We start from the raw sequence: 23,162 nt of genomic DNA, 5'->3' as shown, positions 1-23,162 counted from the left end.
TGCACCGGAGGGAGGTGACACGCGGTGTACCCCAGGGGTCCTGTTCGGGCCCCGTTCTTTGGTTGGTGGGGTACAACCGCGTGCTACGCGGGCCCCTACCTCCCGGCGTGGCGGTCGTCTGCTTTGCAGACACGTTCGTTATCGCCGGGGGCTGGGAATGGACGAGAACGAGCCGGATCGACGAGATGGGAGTGGCCTCGGTCGTTTCCCGGATCCGCGCATTGAGGTTGGAAGTGTCGCCGCAGGAGACGGAGGCGGTCTGGTTTCACGGGCTGCTTCTGTCGCGGCGACCTCCCCCGGCGCGGATCCGCATAGGTGTAGCCTGCACCGATGTCCAGGACCGGATCAAATATCTTGGCCTGGACATCGATGGCCGCTGGCGCTTTAAAGGTCACTTCGAACGCTTGTCCCCCCGGGTTGAGAGGGTGGCGACCATGCTTGGTCGCCTCATGCCCAATCTCAGGGGGCCGCAAGAGAGGGTGCGCCGCCTCTATGTTAGAGTGGTGTGAGCCGTGGCCCTATACGGATGTCCCGTATGGGCCGAAACCCTGGCCAAGTGCCGTCAAAGCCGGCACATGCTCCGCCGCATACAGCGGTGAGTGGCCATCAGGGTGGTGAGGGGCTACCGCACCATTTCCACGGAGCCGCGCTTATCCTGGCGGGATACCTCCCCTTTGACCTCCAGGCGGCCGCCGACGCCGAAGTTTTCAGGCATCGGCGGGAGCACCGCCGGAGCGGGGAGGACCCGCCGGCTGAAGCGGTCGAACGATGGAAGCGCCAGTCACGGCGGTGCGCACGAGATGCGTGGTGGTGGGAGCTGCTAAACAGCCCCGCTGCCCGCAAGCGCACTGTCGGCGCGGTTCTGGCCAACTTTGATGGTTGGCTGGACCGCGGGCATGGCAGGCTCACCTACCGGCTCACGCAGGTGCTCACCGGGCACGGATGTTTCGGTGAGTACCTGCATAAGGTGGGTGCGGAGGCGACGCCCGAGTGTCATCAGTGTGGGGCCGTGCTGGACACCAAATACAGATTGGTGGGGACCTCTCGCTGCCGGCCGTAATTGCTGCCATGATCGACAGCGAGAGGTCGTGGAATGCGGTAGCCTCCTTCTGCAATATGACTGCATCGCAGAAGGAGGCAGACGAGCGGTATCGGGAACGCTCCGATCCCGCTCGTCAAGAGAGAAGACGCGTTAGGCGGGCCTGGAGGCGGCGCCCGGCCGTATTACCGGCCGATCCCCACACAGCTGGAGGGATCGGTACCGGGGTGCCCGGAGCCCCCTAATGGCCTGCCTGCCCGCCGGCCGCCCAGATCGAGGGCGGCTAGAATGGTGAGACGGCCCCTTGCGCGCACGTTTGTCATGAGTCACAGTCACGGTGACCCGGCGTGTCGTGCGAGGGGCCGCGGGGACCGAGATGGCTGGCGGTAGGGCGCCGCCGTCTTCGTGACCGGTCCCAAGGCGGTTGGCGTCAGGGTATAGCCCCTAGCGCCGAGAGAAATTGAGGAGATGGGCTCCCCAACGATTAGGGGAGCCTGGGCACGGCGGCCGTAGTGGAGTTCTTCTTAGAGTTGCTCACGGCCGCCGTAATGCCCGACGTTGGCCATCGGAGGGGTTTTTAGTGGGTATACCGCGGGCGATTGAGCCCGCTGGTAGTCCCGCACTACCCGGCAAAAGAACCCTACATCGCCGGGTGTGCTTAATGCATTAAAAAAAAAAAAAAAAGGTACTGAGTGTAAACTCGTTAAAAAAAAAAAATTCGTGCGCTGGGCGTAAATATTAATACTATTCAATAAATTTCACATTTATTGGAAATAGTGATTGATAATAATTGTTGTTAACATTCGTTAACGAGCTTGGATGCTCGTGGAAGTTAGAGAGAAGGTTGGATTTGCATGTTGGACGCGGAATTTGCATTATTTGACAGGCTTCACTTCTGTCGAAGATAATGTATGTAGGTTGTTGTTAACAATTGTTAACAACAATTAGACGCTTTAGCGTAGGAATGGAAATCAAGAATTAAGTTTGATTTTACCTTTTGGATTTATTCAATAAAGTTCTCATTTATTAAAATAATAGTTCATGTGATTGTTGTAAACAATCATTAATGATCTCAGGGGCTTAATTATTAATATTGAGGCGAAGCTGTGTCGCGTATATGCTGATAATTAGGCGTTTTCTTATTAGTTAACAAATTTCTTATTTGTTTAACTCTAGATTTAACGCAATTGTTTTTTAACGATTTTAAATACAAATTTAGGCGATTTTGATGTTTGTATGAGGTGTTACATTCGGCCCTTAATCCATGACTAAGGATATACCGATTTTAATTATTTAAACGTTAAAACAATAATTAATTGATGTTAAATTATTTATGCGATTTCCGAGTTGACAATTAATAGTGAGAATGCAATATTTTACTCTATGGATTTTAGCGATTTGAGCTTTTCAACAATAATGAAATAATTATTGTTAATTATTTGAATATTGAATTGTAATGTTTTAGTAGTTGGAGCATAGCGTTTCCTCCTAGTAATTCTTATTTCTTTTAATTCGTTTATGTTAGTACCTCTGGATTTTCGTTCGTTGTCTGTGCACAAGAGTCGTATTTAATTCTAGGTATATTATATTTAAAATCTAACTATACTAAATGGTTTTCGCAATTAGTTGGTAAGTACTTATGGTTTTTTGATCCACGAATTACCACACTGTTTGAGTTTAATTCTGGGGTGGAAGTACGCATGACGTCACACCTATGATGGACGCCACTTGCGTTATGGATAGTGACACCAAAAAGAACGTTGCCCACATTTTAGAGTTTTTAAGAGCACGTTATTGTTTTTTTCTTGTCCGTGTTCACTACTCGCGGCACTAAATGTTCAAAAGAGAAATTGTAATTATTAGTCGCAAGTTTATAGTTCATCAATCACCAGTTGTCCTCTTGTCACTGATTTATAAGCTAACACCAGTTTATAGGTTATTATTATTATTGTCACTAGTTGTCAATGTTCGGTACTAGAGCATCGAGTATTGAGCACTGTTAGATATAGTAGATGTAAATGGTTGAGAGTTGAGACATTAATGGGCAGCTGTTGGCTGTCCCGTGCCGTAAATACTGTCTCTGAGTTGATGGTGGGGAAAATCCTGGGCGTTACTAGCGGGTGGGAACGAAGACGAGGATCCCCTCCTCTTCCATCTCTAATATCTGTTCCTCCGTCATGTGGAACCATTCTTCAATGCATTCTGGGCATTGATGCGCTGATTGCAGCATAATTATGCCTACACCGCAATTCATGCATTTCTCCAGACAATATGCATAGCGGGTAGACATAATAGAATGTCCGTTGCCCATTCGGAAGCTGGCTTGCATCTCCGGGGCTAGCAGATGGTAACACTTGGAACAAAGCCAACTGGAGCTCTTTATGTAAACGTGCCGTATGTCTTTCATACAAGTTAGTGTCAACAGAGGCCTGTACGTGGCTGGGTAGTCCAGCGGGCGGACCCCGTCCATGGGTCCGTAGTACTCGTTCTCCTCCTCCTCGTAACCATTGCCAAAGAAACAGGTCTTCATGGTGTCGCTGTTGTTTTGGTGGTTCAGACTCGAAATGAGGCCAGGGTTATGTGGTCACTCAATTTATACTATGGCTTATGGGTTTTAGGGGGGGGGGGGGGTAGTCTTGATGAGGGGTCAGATTGCGACAGTGTCTTACATAGTATATTTACATTGTTTTAACTTATTAGTATGTACTATTCTAGTTCGGTTCTTACCAACCTGTAGTTTTACGTTATCTTTACTTAAATCTTCTAAAATCGGATATGGTCCGGTGTAGTCGCTATCAAGCTTTCCTTTCTTCGGTTCTTTTAGAAGGAAAACTTGATCTCCCTCGTGAAATTCGGCCGGATTGATCTTTTTATCGTAGTATGTTTTAGATCGAATTTTCGAGGATATTAGGTTTTCCTTTGACGCCTTTTGTAATTTGTCGAGGCGTGACTGCAGTGATCGCAGGTAGACCGAGTATGTTTCGTTTTCGATTTCTGTCTCGATTGGGGTTGACAAAGGTAACCTCGCTAAACGGACAAAGACTAGTTCATGCGGGGTATAACGCGTTCCCTCATGGACACTTGTATTGTAAGAAAATGACGCAATTGACAGCCACAAAATGGGATCTCTCTAAGGAGCCGTTAGATTGGGGATAAAACGCTGTGGTTTTTATGTGTGTAATCTTAAATTTTCGTGCGACTACGCGCATTAGAGCGCTGGTGAAATTTGTTCCTTGATCAGTCAGGAGCGCCTTAGGACAACCGAAGCGACAAATGAAGTTATTGGTGAACGCATCGGCTATCTCAACAGAAGTTGTCTGTTTTAATGGGATTGCTAGACTATACTTTGTTAATAGATCCTGTAAGGTTAGAATGTGTGTGGAATTTGTAGGGGTAGGTGGTAGAGGTCCGACAATGTCCATGGCTATTTTATCAAACGCTAGTCCAGGTGTGTCGGTCAGTGTCATGGGCTGTCGCGTCTTTGTTCTGGTTAGTTTTTGCGTCTGACAACTTGCGCAATTTTGTATGAATTCTTGAATATCTTGTTTTAAATTTGGCCAGAAATAGTTTTGTCTAATCCTCGCGTAGGTTTTTGTTACTCCTTTGTGGCCACCGAACGCTGAAGCATAGTTCTCAATTATTATGTCCAGTCGTCCGTCAGTCGCAGGAAGTTGAATTATATGTGTGCAAGTTATGATCTAACAAGGCAATTCTGTTAGTATGTCCGTAAGTAGTGTTTTGATGGTTAGCCAATTTACTGGATCTAAACAAGTTCGTGAGATGCTTAGGATGGTAATTTGTAATTCCTGTACCACGTCTTTCAAAGATCTTATAACTTCGGTCAAGTCGTCTAAGTCTGTAAGATCGGTCTGTTGGGTTTTAACTGGTAAGGCAATAAAATAATTTGCGCGGACTTTTGTTACCTTTGCGCGATTTGGCGTTATGTTTGTTAGTTTAGGAAGCTTGTCATGGATTGCTAGGTTCTCTGCTCCTGCACACACGGGTTCCCCTGTGAATGTACAGAAGTAGGCTACATTCGTATTTTGCATAGAGAGTCTGTCCCGTGATTCTACCATCACAAATTTCTTTATTCCTTTAGGTTGACTAAATTCTATGGTATTGTTGCCTATAATTTCCGTGTCAGAATCGGAATCTAGGTCGTCTGAATTTGTGTTATTTAAATTTGCGTCATCTGAATTCGTTTCGTTAGTTATTATATTTTGATCTCTCTGTTTCTTATGTTCTCTGTGATCGGTAGAGGTCGACGCGATTTCATGTCGCGAATAGCTTGTTGAAGGGAAATCATCCGGGAAGAACATTGCTTCATCGTTCATAGGTGAGAAAGGGGATCTTACTCGCGGTACAGATGGTTCCTCATATTCTAACCTGTGTCGCGACGAATTTGATATCGGTTCGATTGGATCTAGAATTCCTTGTTGAAACCTACCTAAACCCGAGCCACTATCGTATCCCTTCGATCTCATTATTTTCTTTGCAGGTTCTGAATATTGTGGTTGAGGTTCCTTTGGAGGATATAGAAAGGTCGGAGTTGGTCTGATTTGAGGTGTACTCGGAGGAGTCTGATAATTGGATTCTTGTGACGGTTCAAAAATTTGTTTGATGAGAACTGGTTTCATTGTCGGTCGTGGTTTCGGTGCGGAGATTAATGATTCGGATGACGATGTGGAGTCAGTAGTGTTGCTTGGTTGTAACGGAAGAATTTGAGGAGCAGGATTTCGGGATAGCGCGTCTGCGTTCACATTTGTTTTCCCTGCTTTATAGATTACTTGGTATTCGTAATCCTGAAGTTTTAATCTCCAACGCATTAATCGTGAAGAAGGGTCTTTTACCGAATTCATCCATACTAAAGGTTTGTGATCTGTGATTAGAGTAAATTCGCGACCGTACACGTAGGGCCGAAAATGTATGACTGTATGGAGTATCGCGAGGCACTCCTTCTTAATCGTGGAATAATTCAGTTCAGCGCCTGATAAAAGTCGAGAGGTGTATGCTATGGGTCTATCTTTACCTATTTCCCCTTGGCTGAGAATGCCTCCTATCGCGTAAGCCGAGGCATCGGTAGTGATGTTAAATCTGCGAGTGAAATCCGGATATTGTAACACGGGCTGCGTGCACAGTTTTTCCTTTAACGTTTTGAAAGTTAGATCCTGTTCGTCCGACCATTTAAAGATCGCGCCCTTTTTTAGCAAGATTGTCAATGGTTTCGAAAGTTTCGAAAAGTTCTCTATAAATCTACGATAATAGCCGGCCAGGCCGAGAAATTGTTTGATATTTTTTTGATTCCTAGGCTTGGGAAAATTTTCTACAGCGTGCAATTTGTTAGGATCCGGTTTTACTCCCTGTTCGCTAATGATATGTCCTAGATAGGAAACTTCTCGTCTTAGAAATTCACACTTGTCTGGCTGAAATCTCAAGTTCGCATTACGAAGCCTAGCGCAGAGTTTATCAAATTTTGTTGTGTGTTCGTTAAGAGTGGTCGAGTACAAGACGATATCGTCCAAATATACGAAGAGTTCGGTTCCCTGTAGACCCGTAAGAACGTTATCCATCAACCTTTGGAACGTAGCCGGGGCGTTTTTTAGGCCGAATGGCATTCGGGAAAATTCATAATGTCCGCGAGGGGTGGAAAAAGCTGTCTTCGCCGCGTCCGCAGGTTCCATCCCGATTTGATGGAAACCGTTAGCGAGATCAAACGTACTAAAGTACTTCGCGTTCCCCAACTGGTCGAGAATTTCGTTGATGCTCGGTAGTGGATACGCGTCTGCTATCGATTTCTCATTTAACGCGCGGTAGTCTATCAGCATTCGCCAACGCTTATTTCCGTGTGAGTCCGGCTTCTTAGGCACTACCCACAAGGGTGAGTTGTACGGAGAACTAGAGGGTTTTATTATATCATTTCGTAAAAGTTCGTCAATCTGTTTCTCTATCTCATCCTTGTGGATGGGCAGGTAGCGATACTGTTTAACATGGATCAGGATGTCATCGATCGTTGGAATTTTATGTGTAATCATGGGGGTTTTCCCCAAGGTGTCACCAGGCAAAAAGAATAAGTCTATGTTTGGCTTTATGGATTTAAGAACATTTTCAGATTCCTCGGGAGTGAGGTGATCCAGACGCAAAAGGTCAAGTACTTGTGAATATCTATCTGTCTTTGACTCCGCAGTAACCTTATGGATTTTTGGAATTTTGACTAGGTCCACTTTCTTTGCTTGATTTAAATTTAAATTTTCAACGATCGACACATCGTCGTACGTCTCAAAGTCGTGGAGTTCTACCGTCGGTGTCATGATGTTAACCGCTTCATTGTTTGTGTTTATCACACGGAGATAAGCGCGGCCATCGACGTGGTGGACCACCGCGTCGCCCGCAAACACTCCGGGTGCGATATCAAGTCGAGGTACAATCCCCTCAGAAATTTCGGTATTTATGACATTTATCAGAACCACTAGACTGGTTCGCGGAGGTATCTCTGTCTTTTCTAGGTTTGCAAACGGAACTGACCTACCATTTACATCTAGTCAGTTTTCGGTGTGCAAGACATTACATTGTTTGTTAAAGAATTCGGTTCCGAGCAGACCATGCGGCTCGATCGGGAAATCGGCTCGTCCCACATGAAATACTACGGTTTGGTCTAAGATTTTACAGGTGGTGGTTCCTAATGTCGAAACTAATTCTGGTGTGATCCCGCGGATGTCTATCTTATCGCCCGTTTCCACAAGCAGGTTAGGTTCGAGCGCACTAATTTTGATTATAATGACAGCTGATCCGGTGTCAACCGTCAGTACGACTTTGGGATTAAATTCTTTAGATTCTACTTCCACCATAGGTACGAATGATCTATTTAAATTCACTGTGGCGACTCGGACTTCTCTTCTGCTTGCGTCGCTATTTCCTGAACCGGGTGAACGGTTGCTTGGGCTTGCGATTGGCCCGGTCTCATCGCAAGCCCTTCCTCGTTTCCCTGATTCGCCCTTTGGCTCTCGTTGTAACGTCTCTTTCTACAATCGTCAATACTGTGCCTATAAATCTTACAGTTTTTGTGGATTCTCGCTAGATTATGGTCGCACGAAGTTCTGACTATATTTATCATTAATAGGACGCGTATTCCGCGGGATGTCCGTCCTGTGATCACTGCTTGTTCTTACGTTTGGATTTTGATCGACATTGTTCGATCTTGGACGCAAGTCGGAATTTGAATTTACTTGTCTGGACTCTATTGTTGGTCGAGTCCAACACTCCTGATATGGATGATGGTTCCTGTTGCACCGTGCGCAGGAATTTGTTGGTCGGGCGTTGTTACGTCGCGTCGCGCTAGTTCTTTCTATATCTAGTTCATGTCTTTTGTACAAACTGAGTGCCTTCGCGAACGCTTTCGAAGCAGAAGTGAAGTTCTGTGCGGGCATTTGCGAACGTATTTCGGGTATTGTGCCGTCAATGAAACTAGTGATAGTTAAATCCTCATCGCCGTCATAATCTACGGTGTCTGTGTTTCGATTGCATTCTAATATCGCGTTGCGTATGTCCTTTACGCGGCTGATGTAATCGAGCATATGCTCGCCTTCGCGTTGATAGATTCTAGATAATTCTCCGCGATACTGGTGAATATTTTTACACGGGCCGAAAGCTTCTAATAAAACCTCGCTGAGCTCAGTGATAGTTTTGCAATCATAATCTTCTATTGCGATGTAAGCGCGGCCTTTCAACTTGTTTATAATTAATCGAGTCAATTGCTGCTCTTGATGGGGTGCTATTATATTTTTTGTTTTCCTACAGATACGAATAAATTTTAATACTGGCATATTTCGTCCGTCAAAACTCGGAATGGACTCTATGGCATCACGAATCGAGGAATAGCCTGGAGAATTATATATCGTAGGGGAAATGGTACGCGGCTGTCGAATTTCAGTCGGCATTTCAAAAGGCGGTGAATCCACATTGAGGTAAGTTGGTTTATTTTTCAATTGGTTTATGTCGTGTCGGATTGATGTTAGTTCTGTTATAAGTTGCGTTATTATGTCGGCCGGTGGCTCTAAATCTACCATCTGTGAAGTTCCTTTTTTATTTTGCAAATTTTGAGAAGTTTTAGTAGATTTGGGTATTGTTTTCATTTCGGTTTTTGTTTTTACGTTTAATTTAGCTTCTAACTCTAATTTATTTCGTTCAAGTTCTTCTGTTGTTTTCCGAAGAGCAATTTCGCGTGTTTCGTGTTCTAAAATCGTACGTTCCTTTTCCTGATCAAGATCTAATTCGCGTTGCGCCACTGCTTCCTCACGCTCGCGAATTTGTTTTTCCCGATTTGCTATTTGCTCCTGGAGCAACTTTATTTCTTCGGTAGTCATTTGACGTGTTTTCGGCGGCATTTTGACGCGGTAACGCAAAAAAGGAAAATATTCAACCTAACTGACAGAAGGATCGTACTATCCCACCGCTGTCATCAGTTGTCACGTCCCGAATTGAATCAGTGAACTAATTCAGTCAACACGGCCAACGTGTTCGATTTTCGCGTATTTAGGGCATACGCGGGGCCTTCTGCCTTGTTAACTCGACTATTTTCCTTTATAAGAATATGAGGGATTTATTAATACACTTACCTTATAGTGGACTTGCAGGTGATGGAGTGCGTGGATCTCCAACCACGTACGATGTAGGAAGACTGCGGGCCGTCGAGAAATCGCTTCTGAGATCGATTAATTGCCAACGAGGGCGGATGACTTCCTTCAGGAACACGACGTCGTCATTGCAGTGCGCCTCGATGATTGTGACGTCGTCGTCGGAGGAATGGCCAGGAGTTTCCACGAATAAGGTAGCGACGAGTGTTTTGTAGGCTCTCCCCAATGAAACTGTGTTAGGAAACGGCTCTACGCGGTACCATAGATGATTCGTCGGTTCATTGGATAGGATTCGCGGTAACGCGGGATCTTTTGAAATGCCAACCGAAGTTTCACAAACGCGCGCTGAACAATCAAATTCTCCAGTATCTTTCGGTTCATTAAGTTATTCTTCAATCCGTGACGCAATAGACTCAATTCCAGTTTTCAATGGACGAAATATGCCAGTACTGCAGTTCATCCGAATCTGTAGGAAAACGCGAAACATTATAGCCCCTGACCACGAACAACAACTAACTAGATTAATTATTAATAAATTAAAAGGTCACGCTTACATGGCAGTTGAAGATTATAATTGTAAAGGAATCTCCGAACTTTGCGAAATTCTATTAGAAACCTTCGGTCCATGCAAAAATATACATCAATATCGCGGAGAATTATCTAGCATTTATCAACATGACGGCGAACACATGCTCGATTATATTAGTCGCGTAAAAGACATTAGGAACGCAATAGCAGAAATTAATAGAGATATGACTCAGGAAACTTCGATGTGTATGAAGACTTAACTGTAGGCAGTTTCATTGATGGCACTATCCCCGAAATTCGTTCGCAGATGCAATTACAGAGTTTCGCTTCCGCTTCCGAAGCATTCGCGAGAGCACTCAGTTCATACAAAAGGCATGAACTCGACATCGAGAGAAATAACGCGACGCAGCGTACGAATCCACGACAAACAAATTTTTGCATGCGTTGTAATAAAAATCATAATCCGAATAATGAATGTTGGACCCGACCAACGACAGAATCGCGACAAAATACAAATTCCGCGACTCAGCAACGATCGAACAATATCGATCCACATACGCGTGTAAGTAGTGATCGTAGGAATGATGTCTCACGAAACACACCGCCCCGAAATGATAAATACCGTCAAAATTTCGTCCGACCGCAAAACGATAACACTCCCCAAACAAAACCTACCTGCGCATATTGTAAATTCTACGGCCATAGTATCGACGAATGTCGAAAACGAAAATACAACGAAAGCCAACGAAATAGCCAGGGAAACGAAAAGGGCCTCGCGACGAAACCGGGCCAATCGCAGGCCCCTACAAAAATTCACCCGGTCCAAGAGATAACGGCACAAACCGAAAACAAGTCCGAGTTGCCAGAATCAACTTAAACAAACCTTTTGTTCCAATGGTAGAAATATATTCAAAGGATTTTAACCATAAAGCAATACTAATGGTAGACACCGGGTCAGCCATAAATATAATTAACATTAGCGCTCTTGAACCGAATTTGCTAGTCGACACAGGCGAAAAAATAGACATACGCGGAATCACACCAGAACTTGTATCGACAATAGGAACCACTACGTGTAACATATTAGACAAAACGGCCGTGTTCCATGTCGTACGCGCCGACTTTCCCATAGAACCACACGGTTTACTCGGTACAGAATTTTTTAGCAACCAATGTAATGTATTATATACCGAAAATCGACTGGACATTAATGGCAGATCGGTACCATTCGTAAACTTAGAAACCACACAAATACCTCCGCGAACAAGTATAGTAATTCCAATCAACGTGATAAACCCCGAAATCACCTTAGGAATTGTACCTCGATTCGACATCGCACCTGGAGTTTTCGCCGGCGACGCGGTAGTCCAACACACCGAAGGCCGTGCCTATTTACGCGTAATAAATACCAGCGACGAATCGGTTAGCGTAGCAATACCCGTAGTCGAATTATTAGATTTTGAAACATACGATGACGCGGCATTAGTAGAAAATTTAAATTTAAACCAAGCGAATAAAATAGATATAAACGAGGTCCCACAAATTCACAAAATTTCAACCGAACGAAAATTAGATAGAAACACTCAAGTTCTTAATCTCTTACGTTTAGATTACCTTACTCCGGAAGAATCAGAAAATGTTTTAATGTCAATCAAACCTAACATAGATCTATTTTTCCTGCCTGGTGATACCTTAGGGAAAACACAAATGATTGTACATAAAATCCCTACGATCGATGATTTACCAATACACGTTAAGCAGTATAGATATCCACCTATCCACAAAGACGAAATAGAAAAGCAGATCACCGAATTATTAAGAAATGATATAATTAAACCTTCAAACTCTCCGTTGTAACGTGCAGCCATCCCCTGCCCGTTTATTTTTTTTTCTTTCCGAAACGTTATGCCCCAGCGCTGACGATCTTGAGACTACGTTATGCCCTAGCGCTGACGCTAATTACCTAGTTGGGATTATGATCCAGGTATACCGTATAGAAAGCCTAGGACGCCCACTATGCTGAGGAGAAGGGAGGATTACCCCTTAGTGGAGCTATTGGGGGGAGGGTGTACCACTAGGGGATACCAGTAAACGAGTTTAAGCTCTGGGGAACAACAGAGCGTTCGAGGATTGCACTTTGCGTTGGAGAGATGTCGCAAGTGTGGAAGAGCCCTAATATATCGAGTTCAATGCACTTTGCACTCAGACGAGCATTTTCGGTGCACTTGTACTGAAATGAACTTTTCATCTCGGTGCGCATGCACCGGACGGTAAATTTCCCGGTCATTGACCCCTATCTGGGTATAAATATGACTGCCACGGAAAAGAGTAATTCATTCCTAGTTCGACTTTATACACGGCAACATCGTACAATTCATTCCTAGTTCGACTTTATACACGGCAACATCGTACAACACAGTCGCTTTTCGACATTATACTCGGCAACATCGTGCTAGTCATTCGCGTTTCGAATCTCTCGGCAATATCGTGCCGCGCGTTTGTATATTTCTGTAAAACGATCTTTACATTTTTAACGACGAATTAATAAACTCAAATTATTATACCAGTGAAACAGTGTTCATCCTTCAAACTAACTCAACCTCGTGTGCACTAATGTATGTTTCGCTCCTTCCTCACCCATCGGCTGTGATGAAATGCTGTAGATGAATTTGCTGGCAAATTCATTCAGCATATCCTGAGCCAAGCTACTTCGACGATCTTATGGATTGCGTGAGTGTCGTTTTCTCCGAAATAACTTACCTTTTCTTTTGTTCTCTTCTTTTGCGCTACTCACTTCTCCTTTTCTCCTTCTCATTCCTTACCTGGTTCTGTGGGTGATCAGAGGTATGAATGTATCCTTTCGATACCCTATAGACTTACCATTCCTATCGTAGATGGCCGGGGTATGAATGTATCCTGGCTACATCTTCCTTTAGACTCCGTACCTTGTCTGGTGGGTGATTAAGGGTATGAATGTATCCTTTACACCCTAAAGACTTACCTTTCCTGTAGTAGGTGGTCGGGGTATGAATGTATCCTGGCTACATCTTATTCCAGCCTAACTCCTTACCTTTTAACCTTTCCCAGAAGCATTGACAAGGGGTATGAATGTATCCTTGACACAACGCTTCTCCTAACTTTTAGCGCCCTCTAATTATTCATATCTTATCTCGGAGGGTACGATTTCTTCCGTGTCCAACTCTCGTTGAGGTACCTAAAATACCTACCCTTCCGCACACGCTCTACCTGAAAATCATCCATCTTTTGGATACTTACGCTGCCATCTTGCCACGAGGACGTTTCGGATTTCCGCTCGGTCTGGAACCTGAAAAGAGAAGAGGAATAATTAACCTAATTTCTCATCTAATACTTACCTGGAAGGCTTCTGTTGATCCATCGTTGTAGTTTCCGCTCGGCTACACCATCTGCCCTCCTCCTAGGATACTGGTCTACGATAGCTGAAAACAAGAAAGGAGAATTAGTAATAATATCTAATCGGAGCTAGGACGCGTCGCTTCTTGACTCCTAAATGACGACCAAATGCTCCCGACTCTGACACGCGACAGGATCGACGACGCCGGGACGTTACACCGTACAATTCGCCCTTGTGGATAGTCCCAAAGAAACCCGACTCTCAAGGAAATAAACGCTGGCGGATGGTGATAGACTACCGCTCATTAAACGAAAAATCTATAGCAGACGCATATCCGTTACCTAGTATAAACGAAATTCTTGATCAATTGGGGAACGCAAAATACTTCAGTACGTTTGATTTAGCTAACGGCTTCCATCAAATCGGCATGGACCCCGCGGACGCAGCAAAAACGGCATTTTCTACCCCTCGCGGACACTACGAGTTTGCAAGGATGCCATTCCGTTTGAAAAACGCCCCAGCTACCTTTCAAAGACTCATGGTGTCACGTCCCAATTTGAATTAATGACTAATTCAAACAGCACGGCAAACGCGTTCGATTTTTGCACATTTGGGGCATGAGCGGGACCTCTGAGCTTGCTACTTTTGGTTATTCAATTCTTACACGTGTGAAATTTAATTTATTACTTATTTTATTCGTTGTTTCAGCTTCTATTGTCCTCGTGGATCTCTCGATGCAAAGGAGGCTGGACGGCTACGTGGAGTCTGGTAAGCGCTCTCGAACGGGATCAATCTCCAACGTGGTCAAATAATCTCCTCGACGAAGATGATGTCGTCGTCGACGTTGTCCTTTGGATGGTGTACAGGAGTTGGCCTGAAGAGAGCGGCAACCAGGTGTTCGTATGCCTCGGTCAGTGGAATGACTTCGGAGGGTTTAACGACGTGAATGTTAATATTATTGACGGCTACGTTAGAAATGATACGCGGTAACGCGACTTCAACGCCTAAATCGGCTTGATAGTATCCCGGAGTGTTTAATTGTTCAAAGACGCGGCGCAAGTGGGCGCGTCGTCCTTTTCGATAATTAAATTTGGTCACTTCTTAATTAAATAACAGATTTGTGGTACGCCAACGAGATTACACCCACAATAAACCTTTAGAGCGGCGTGGCTACCTGGCAGCCTTAAACGTGCGTAACGATTTATTGCGGTTCGCACTTTAGTGGTTCACTCCAAACGTCTCGACAACCCGGCAGATGTAAGCCTTAAAGGTTCCGATTATTCCTTCGCATTATCACTAAGTTGCGTGTATTATTCTATCAGCGAAATCTAATTAGGGTTGTTCCAGAATTTTATGAGAATTCCCGGCAGATATAAGCCTAAAAAGAATTCCATATATTCTTTCGCAAGAAACCTAACTGGTTTATTGTACGTTCATGTATCGAAATAAAGAATTTAAAACAATATAAGAAAGACCGATTTATTTCTAGAGGACAGGATATTGAATTTACACTTATTTCACTTTAAACTGGTTTATTGTATCTGTCATTGCTCGACAGAGGAAAAATATGGTAATACAAAGTTCGCAATTTTAAACTTTAAACGAAATGCGTGGAATCTCTATTCGCAGAGAGTTCCAGCATTATTCGCTCGGAAAACGATTTGTCGAAATGTTCCGCATTGAGATGAACGAGAGCTAAACTTGACAGCGTGCAAGTTGCAACTCGGATTGTCGGAGACGATGTGCTCGCTACGAACGCTCGGAGAAGACTGACTAATTCTTCGTGTGAATTTAGCACGTAAGATTTTGTTCCTTTGTTCTTGATAGCTTCGCGCGGAATGTTTAGTCTCGCGGGCTATCAAGATGTTTTGGGAAGCTGGCCGTGTTTTGGGTCCCGCGGTCCCTTATCTATCTCGCTCGAGAATTGTTTCGGTTCGCATTTCCTGCCGTGGATTAAAGTGCCTTCATAGTTGTTCGCTTTCCTTAAGCCTAATTCACAATGTTTCCGCTTTAAATATTAATAATTGTTGTCGTTTAATTATTAATATTGTTTATCGGAATCGAACGTCTCGACATGAGTATGGAGACGAGATTTTAGGTTGATACCAGTACTTTTAATGTATACATCACCATTAAATAGCAAATTTCACATTTACATAAATAATAATAAATGTATTGTTGTTAACTATGTTAAACTGGATTAGCACAGGTATCGAGTATAGAGTTGGATTAGAATTCGTACGCTGGACGTTATATATTAACACTATTCAACAAATTTCACATTTATTGGAAATAGTGATTAATAATAATTGTTGTTAACATTCGTTAACAAGCTTGGATGCTCATGGAAGTTTGAGAGAAAATTGGATTTGCGTGCTGGACGCGGAATTTGCATTATTTGACAGACTTCACTTCTGCCGAAGATAATGTATGTAGGTTGTTGTTAACAATTGTTAACAACAATTAGACGCTTTAGCGTAGGAATGGAAATGAAGAAGTAAGTTTGATTTTACCTTTGAATTGGACATTAGTATTATTTAATAAATTTCTCGGTTATTATCAATGATTTCAAGCGCTTAATTATTAATTTTGAGGCGAAGCTTTGTGCTCCTACGTTTCTCCTCTGTACATATAAGCATTAATTTATAATAATCTAGAAGTGAATTATTAGAATGTAAAAATATAGAGGAGTGTCCTTTTGGCATCTCCAACTCCTCAGTTTATTAATAATTATATTATTAACATTTTAAATGAAGGAATAAATTTCGGGCGAGTATCAGGAGAGCAGGAACGCGAGGAGTGTCGGGTCCATGCTTCCCGCCACTCGGACGAATACAAAGATCGCTTGGCGCGTGCCGCTTGCTTGGCGCGTGCCGCTTGCTTGGCGCGTGCCGCTTTGCTTAGTGCGTGCCGCTTATCGGCAGGTAGGAAGAGTTCAGAGCGTTGAGCGTGGCTCGGCTCGGCGCGTGCCGCTTATCAGTAGGTAGGAAAAGCTATAAGCGTCGCTCGTGAACTTAGAATGAAATGTAAAATATTCGTACTTCGTTGTACGAAAATAAGATATGATATTCTATTCGTATATGAAATTCTTATAAAGTATTCGGTAGGAACTTAATATTTGATACACGAATATAGGAATAATTAATGTTCGACTATTATATTATAATGTGAAAAATTGGGGTGGACAGACGTGTGACGTCACACGTCCCCCCCCTGTTGTAGAATTTTTTCAATGGAAAAATTCTTCGTGGATCAAATTTAAATAGAATCATAAGGTAAGTATTTAGTATGTATGTTTGTGTATATATATATTTTTTTTATTTATTATTTTTTTATTTTTTTTTTTTTTATTTTTGCATGTTTCTTTTATAATTTTATATGTTTTATATTCTTACTCTCAGGTCGGAGAACGAAGGGTCGCGTAATTTATTGCTCTGCTTTTCAGGAGCATTGGGAGGGACAGTTGGAGGGTCCTCTTGGTCGGCGTTTGCTGCTTCGATGTTCCGTGGAGGTGCTGTCGGTTTTCTTGCTATGTGGATCAGCAGATGGGTGATGGAGCTGAATAAGGCACCCAATGTCGAAAAGCGACTGTGTTGTACGATGTTGCCGTGTATAAAGTCGAACTAGGAATGAAATACTCCTTTCCGCGGCAGTCATATTTATACCCAGATAGCGGTCAATGACCGGGAAATTTACCGTCCGGTGCATGCGCACCGAGATGAAAAGTTCATTTCAGTACAAGTGCACCGAAAATGCTCGTCTGAGTGCAAAGTGCATTGAACTCGATATATTAAGGCTCTTCCACACTTGCGACATCTCTCCACCGCAAAGTGCAATCCTCGAACGCTCTGTCGTTCCCCAAAGCTCAAACTCGTTTACTGGTGTGCCCCTAGCTCCAATAGCTCCACTAAGGGGTAATCCTCCCTTCTCCTCGTCATAGTGGGCGTCCTAGACTCTCTATACGGTATACCTGGATCATAATCCCAACTATGTAATTAGCGTCAGCGCTAGGGCATAAGGTAGTCTCAAGATCGTCAGCGCCCGGGCATAACGTCTCGGAAAGAAAAAAAATAAACGGGCAGGGGATGGCTGCACGTTACACCTTCCCCCCTCGGATAAGAAATTTCTATGTATAAAAATTTCGAGTTTGAGTCACTGGAGTCAGGAAAGCATCCGAAGCGCACCAGCGGCTAGAATAGAATCGCTCATGTGGCGAGGCGTTATCTCTAGAAATATTAATACCTTGCACTCATTCCACCTCGGGTGGCACGCTCTAGAGCACGCAGATATATATACACATAAAAATAGTCTCGAAAGACGCGGCATTAACGCAGTACAAGGTGAGTGCTTTGGAAATTACGAATAGAAAGTATAAAGAGTGATATTGCGCAATAAGCAAAAAGAAAGTACACTGCTAATTAAATACAGTAAGTATGAAGTGAATTGAACGCTGCAAGTACGCAGTTATTAGTGAGTAAGGCGAGTGTGCAGTTATTAAGTATAAAAATATGATATTAAAAGTATTAAGCGTAATACAATGTTAAAGGAATACGGTAAGTATGTAGTTATTAAGTATAATATGGAGCATAACATTATATGCGTATTTCCCTTATTTCGTTTTGAAAATGTAAGCTTTGGTAAGTATACAAAAGAATAATATTAAGTGAATGTGGTAAGTATATGGATATCAAATGAGTACGGTAAGTATATAGATATTAAATAAATATAAAATATAATATTAAGTGAGTATTTTTGCTTTTTGTTTGTTTTGTTTTGTTTTGTTTTTTGTTGTTGTTGTTGTTTTTTGTATATATATATTTTAGAATAACAGTAGTAGTAATAGTAGTAGGAATATATGAGAAAGGTAATGAATAAAAGAAAATATTTACACTATATACAAAGGAAAAACAAAACACAGCCAATGGCATGGAATGTGGATAAGCTCAAGAATAAAACAAAAAACAATACTGCACTAGGCGAAAAAGTAGTAATAAAAGTAAGACTATATAAGTCGACTCATTGCTCACAGCAAATATCCCGCAGTGATTTTCTGGGCCATGGTCACTCAACATAGCTGCATGGACTGCTGCATGATGGCGATTCCCCTGTTGGTGGCGATGCACATCGCGAACTGGATAATGTGGCTGACGTGCCCTCGTCCCACACTGGTCGTTGCAGCTGGATATGGTGATGGTGAGTCGTCTTATTTAGGTGCATCGAGTCCGCTTTGATGCGCGTTCGATGATACCGGTGTCCGCTGGTCCGTTTCGCCGCGCTAATGGTTTGTTTAATGCGCGTCCGGTGGTAACGATGACCAATGGTGTTTCTCGCTGCTCCGTGTCATTTTACAAGGTACTTATGGTATCCGAGTCCTCTGCGTTTGTAGTTACTGATGACAGAGACGGGATTTGCCCATCCTTGATTTCGTTTTCCGAGCCCTTGTCCTGTCTTGTAACCCATGGATTTCATTATTCTGAGTATCTTAGCTCTTTGTGTATCCTTGACGTTAATTTTTGTTTCCGTTTTTTCTTTTTCAGGTGCTGCTGCTGGTGCAGATTCTACGGTATTATCGGGTTCTAGGATGTTTTCTTTAAGTGAGTCAGCTTTTACGATGCTGATTTTTCCAACTGAATCCGACAGATTTTCAGAAGTAATTTCTTTTTCAGGTGTCAATTCCGGTGTTGGGTCCACGTGTATGCTTGTGGCCGAACAATCTTCTGAGATGGTTTCTGCCTCGGGTTCCATGGTCCATTTGGAGAACACGGATAAATCAACTTCTATGTCGTCATCTTTGGTCCTGCGAACTGGTGGATGATTCTCGCTTCCTTTGACGAATTGAATAAGAGGTGAGCGCCACTTTTTCTTTTTTGAACTGAATGGCATTCTGACACCTTTGAATTCGACTTATTCCTCAGGGTAATTAATTGAGGCTTCATTTTCGTTAAAGAATTCACTTCCCAGTATTCCTTCTTGTAGAATGGGAAAGTCGTTAGGGACCACATGGAAGATAACTTTTTGACGGAAGAGGTTTACATCAATGGATCCAATTGTGGTCACGAAGTCGCTGCCTATTCCACGAAGCTGAATTCGATGGTGGGAATTAATCCGGACGTGGTTCTTCAAGACTTCATTCTTTAACAGGTTTACTTCTGAGCCCGTATCGACCATTACCACCGTGTTATTTTGTACTTCCTTTACAGGTAGTGTTACGGAAGGTATCCAATCAGTCCTATTTAACTGTACTCGGGCAATTCTTTATCTTCTATGTCCGCTTGAGATGTGTTGGTTGGGTGCGTTGCGACGATTTCGTTCACGCGGGCTGCACCCTGATTCAACCGCGGAACTGGGTCGTTTCCCTGGTTCTTGTTGTTGGTGCGGTTCCTGCTGTCAAACTCTTTCCTACGGCACTCGGTTGCATAGCGGCCTGGGGCCCCACAGTATTGGCACGTTGGGCGAGGTCTGCTAGGTTCTTGGCTCCGTTGGACTCTTGGTATTGCAGCCTCTCGGTGGTCGAGTGCAGTGTACGGAGAATGGTCCTGCACGTTTTGGCGGTGTAACTTCAGGGTTGCCTACCCTTCCTACTCTTATGTTTTCGCGACGCTCATCCGCGAAACATATATTATTCATTCATAAAGGTTACTTTAGAGGAACCTCATATTAATATTACAAAGGTTATCCCTAGAGGAACCTATCTACGACGAAGAGAGGGTATATCCTTAGAGGAACCCAGGGGAGGTTTAGATTTAAGATGGTGGCAATGATAGCATCTTAAATCTACGTGTAAGTGAAGAAGAGGAGAAGACAATAGTTATGTGAGAGCTAACTGTTGTAATTAATGAGTTTCTATCGATATCGTATATGAAGAGTATTTACAATGAATCACAGTTGTTGCCATCGGTCGATGTAATTATCATGCGACAGTAAATTCTCAACTGTCGATAACTTATACCTCGCGAGTAAACTTGCTTGTACTACATGAAGCTAACTCGTCTCGAGACATCTATAAGAAGACAACTTATCATCTGTCGATATCTTATCTGCGAACACTATGTAATCTTATGTCTAATGCTATGCGACGTACATACGAACATGTATAAAGTACAGTATCTGTCAGGCGCACGATGCCACGTCAGCGCACGAAACACGCATTGCGTCGTGTATGAAAAATTCCATTCGCTAACTGCGCAATAAATCTTACACATGCGCACTAATAATTTACTGTTACTATGCAAAACGCGAATGCGTCAGCCACACCCTAATTTAGGGGTATAAATACAGCTGCTCAAGACAGGCTCGAGGAGTTTAGTTAATTATCATTACCATATCATCAATATATAAATTGATTACCAGCGTTTAAGTTAATTATCATTATTATATCATCAATATATAAATGGATTATCAGCATTATCATTATTATATCATCAATATATAATTAATTATCATTATCAGTTATCATATTACATTAATTAATTAACTATTAGATTACATTACAGTTATATTTTGAACGGTATTATTAAAAGCATTATTGATTATCAACTTACATTATACGAACGCGAATATTATACAAGAATTGTAAAACTCATTATACGAATATTTGAACAAAGAAATTGTGAAGAATAATTATTATACGAATCAACAAATAAAAAGTGATCAACTATTAGTATTAAGTAATACGAGAGTTATATTTATTTAATACATTACTCTGAGTGATTCATCATCATCGAAGCATCTACACACACGTAAGTAACCTTTCAATATCATAATCATTACGAGACATAAATTCTGCACTGTAATTCACGTAAGATTCAAGCGTTCATTTCCTTTATTAAACGCATGATGTACATATAGGATAGTTCTCATAGAATCTATCTGTCGAAGAATCGTCATAATACCTTCTAGTAGTAATCTCGAGGAATACACGTCCCTCTAGAGAGAACTACAGCTTCTTTTTCCTTAAGGGACGACTTTCCCAGGAATGTATGTTTCTAGGAGTCGTTTCTAAACCTATTCCTTCTACGTAATATACGATTCGTCGAAGGATACGTTATACGAGACAAACCTCTTTATTTATTCTATTAATCTATCCTCTTACGTTGAATCTGAAATTCATACATATAATACTCACCTTGATTTGACTTTCTCACGTTCCTCCTGAAATACATAAAGAATACTTACCTTTCAATTGACCTCTTAACGACTATTTTCAAACTCGTAAACATTCTTGTTACTTGCTCGTGACCCCTGAAACTCGACAACTACGTTCCACACGTGTATTCAAATGTAGAGAACTGTAATGACGATAACACTTACCTTAGTACTGCTTACTCCCGTGGTAACTCTCTCGAAATCTAGAACATAAAAGACATTATAAGATAATTATTCATTTGTTATAACTATTTATATTAACTATACTTACGCCACGCAAGGATCCAGGGTTTCCGCTCGGCCCAGATCCACCTGAAATAATAGTATTGCCACGTCCTGTTTCAGATTCTAACTACTGAGCGGATCGACTCGAACCAGGAACAAGACAAAACGTGAATAAAGAATTGACAGGACGACAGATGGTCTCCGTCTATTGTCAGGTTAGTACAGAAGGTAGTTAAAAATACCTTGTTACGTATACAGAAACTCTCCGTTTTTTAGAAGCTCGCGTGCATTAATCTTTTTATCCACCCTTCTGGAATTTGGAGCTTGGTCTCACGGGAGTGCATCCTGCAGCTGCATCCTCTTAATATCATCTTTGACTCGCGTTGCGTGGGATAGTTTCTAATCTACCCTTTTCCCAGGGAACGCAGCTGCTCACCTCAGAGCCACGAAAATCCTAACCGTCAAATTTCCTAATATGGAAATCACTGACGGTTCCCCACCAACATTTAGGGGTATATAAACCCATGATTTTCGTTGCTCGAGGGCTAGTACGAAAGAGTTACTCGTTAGAGACACGTTGATCGTTTGCAGAGTAGTATTCTAGTGAGATCGGGCTTCAGTTTCCCTTTCGATCATAGTTAACCTTATAGATCCGCGAAGACGGGTTTCATCTATTACGGCATTTAAAGGTACTCTCGACCCCCGCATCGCCAGTGCGCCAACACCGAGCAACATTTAGGTAATTTTAACTTCATACACTAACCGCGACAACACGACACTAGACATTTGTAATTAGTATAGTTATTTTGAATATATACTTTTTGGTAAACCTTAGAAGTCTGTAAAATCAATCATTAAACCTCTACTTTGGAATCACCAATCCTAACCAGTGTAACGATCCCACAACATAATAACTTTACCGCTCGAGTTATTATTCTATTAAATTAACAAGTTGCGAGGCTTTATTAACGACGCGTATTATTCATACGATTCAGTCCTTGTGTACTCAAACCGAACTCCTAAACTTAACTTATCCTACGGTTACCCTTTACTGGGAGATACCGATTCCTTGCAGCTATCTGACTTCGCGTCAGAGTCGTCTGCATTTTTTCCAACAACCTCACAGTTCGAACCTTACCCTACGGTTACCCTTTACTGGGAGATACCAATTCCCAGCAGCTATCTGACTTCGCGTCAGAGGCGTTTGTCTCCAATAACCAAG

At 42.7% G+C, this 23,162-nt stretch overlaps 2 protein-coding genes across 2 annotated transcripts in view; both read right to left on the bottom strand.

Moving 5' to 3' along the window:
• Positions 1 to 17,463: 17,463 nt before the first annotated feature.
• Positions 17,464 to 20,273, bottom strand: LOC128889238 (cap-specific mRNA (nucleoside-2'-O-)-methyltransferase 1-like). Its single transcript, XM_054146693.1, has 2 exons — positions 18,598 to 20,273; positions 17,464 to 17,540 (listed from the first exon to the last, which is right to left on the bottom strand). Exon 1 carries the CDS (start codon positions 19,451 to 19,453, stop codon positions 18,911 to 18,913), a length of 543 nt encoding a protein of 180 aa, XP_054002668.1. The 5' UTR covers positions 19,454 to 20,273; the 3' UTR covers positions 17,464 to 17,540; positions 18,598 to 18,910.
• An 821-nt stretch (positions 20,274 to 21,094) lies between these two features.
• LOC128889241 (uncharacterized) overlaps positions 21,095 to 23,162 on the bottom strand; it is a 3,588-nt gene continuing 1,520 nt past the window's right edge. Inside the window, exons 4-7 of the mRNA XM_054146697.1 lie at positions 21,987 to 22,027; positions 21,881 to 21,918; positions 21,746 to 21,811; positions 21,095 to 21,669 (exon numbers count right to left, since the gene is read on the bottom strand). Coding sequence (XP_054002672.1) covers positions 21,882 to 21,918; positions 21,987 to 22,027 — 78 coding nt within the window. The 3' untranslated portion in view covers positions 21,095 to 21,669; positions 21,746 to 21,811; position 21,881. The remainder of the gene's footprint in view (positions 21,670 to 21,745; positions 21,812 to 21,880; positions 21,919 to 21,986; positions 22,028 to 23,162) is intronic.

The sequence above is a fragment of the Hylaeus anthracinus genome, unplaced genomic scaffold (genome assembly GCF_026225885.1).
Source record: "Hylaeus anthracinus isolate JK02 unplaced genomic scaffold, UHH_iyHylAnth1.0_haploid 11997, whole genome shotgun sequence".
NCBI lineage: Eukaryota > Metazoa > Arthropoda > Insecta > Hymenoptera > Colletidae > Hylaeus > Hylaeus anthracinus.
The sequence above is the reverse complement of the archived record's forward strand: the minus strand, read 5'-3'. Positions and strand labels throughout refer to the sequence as shown.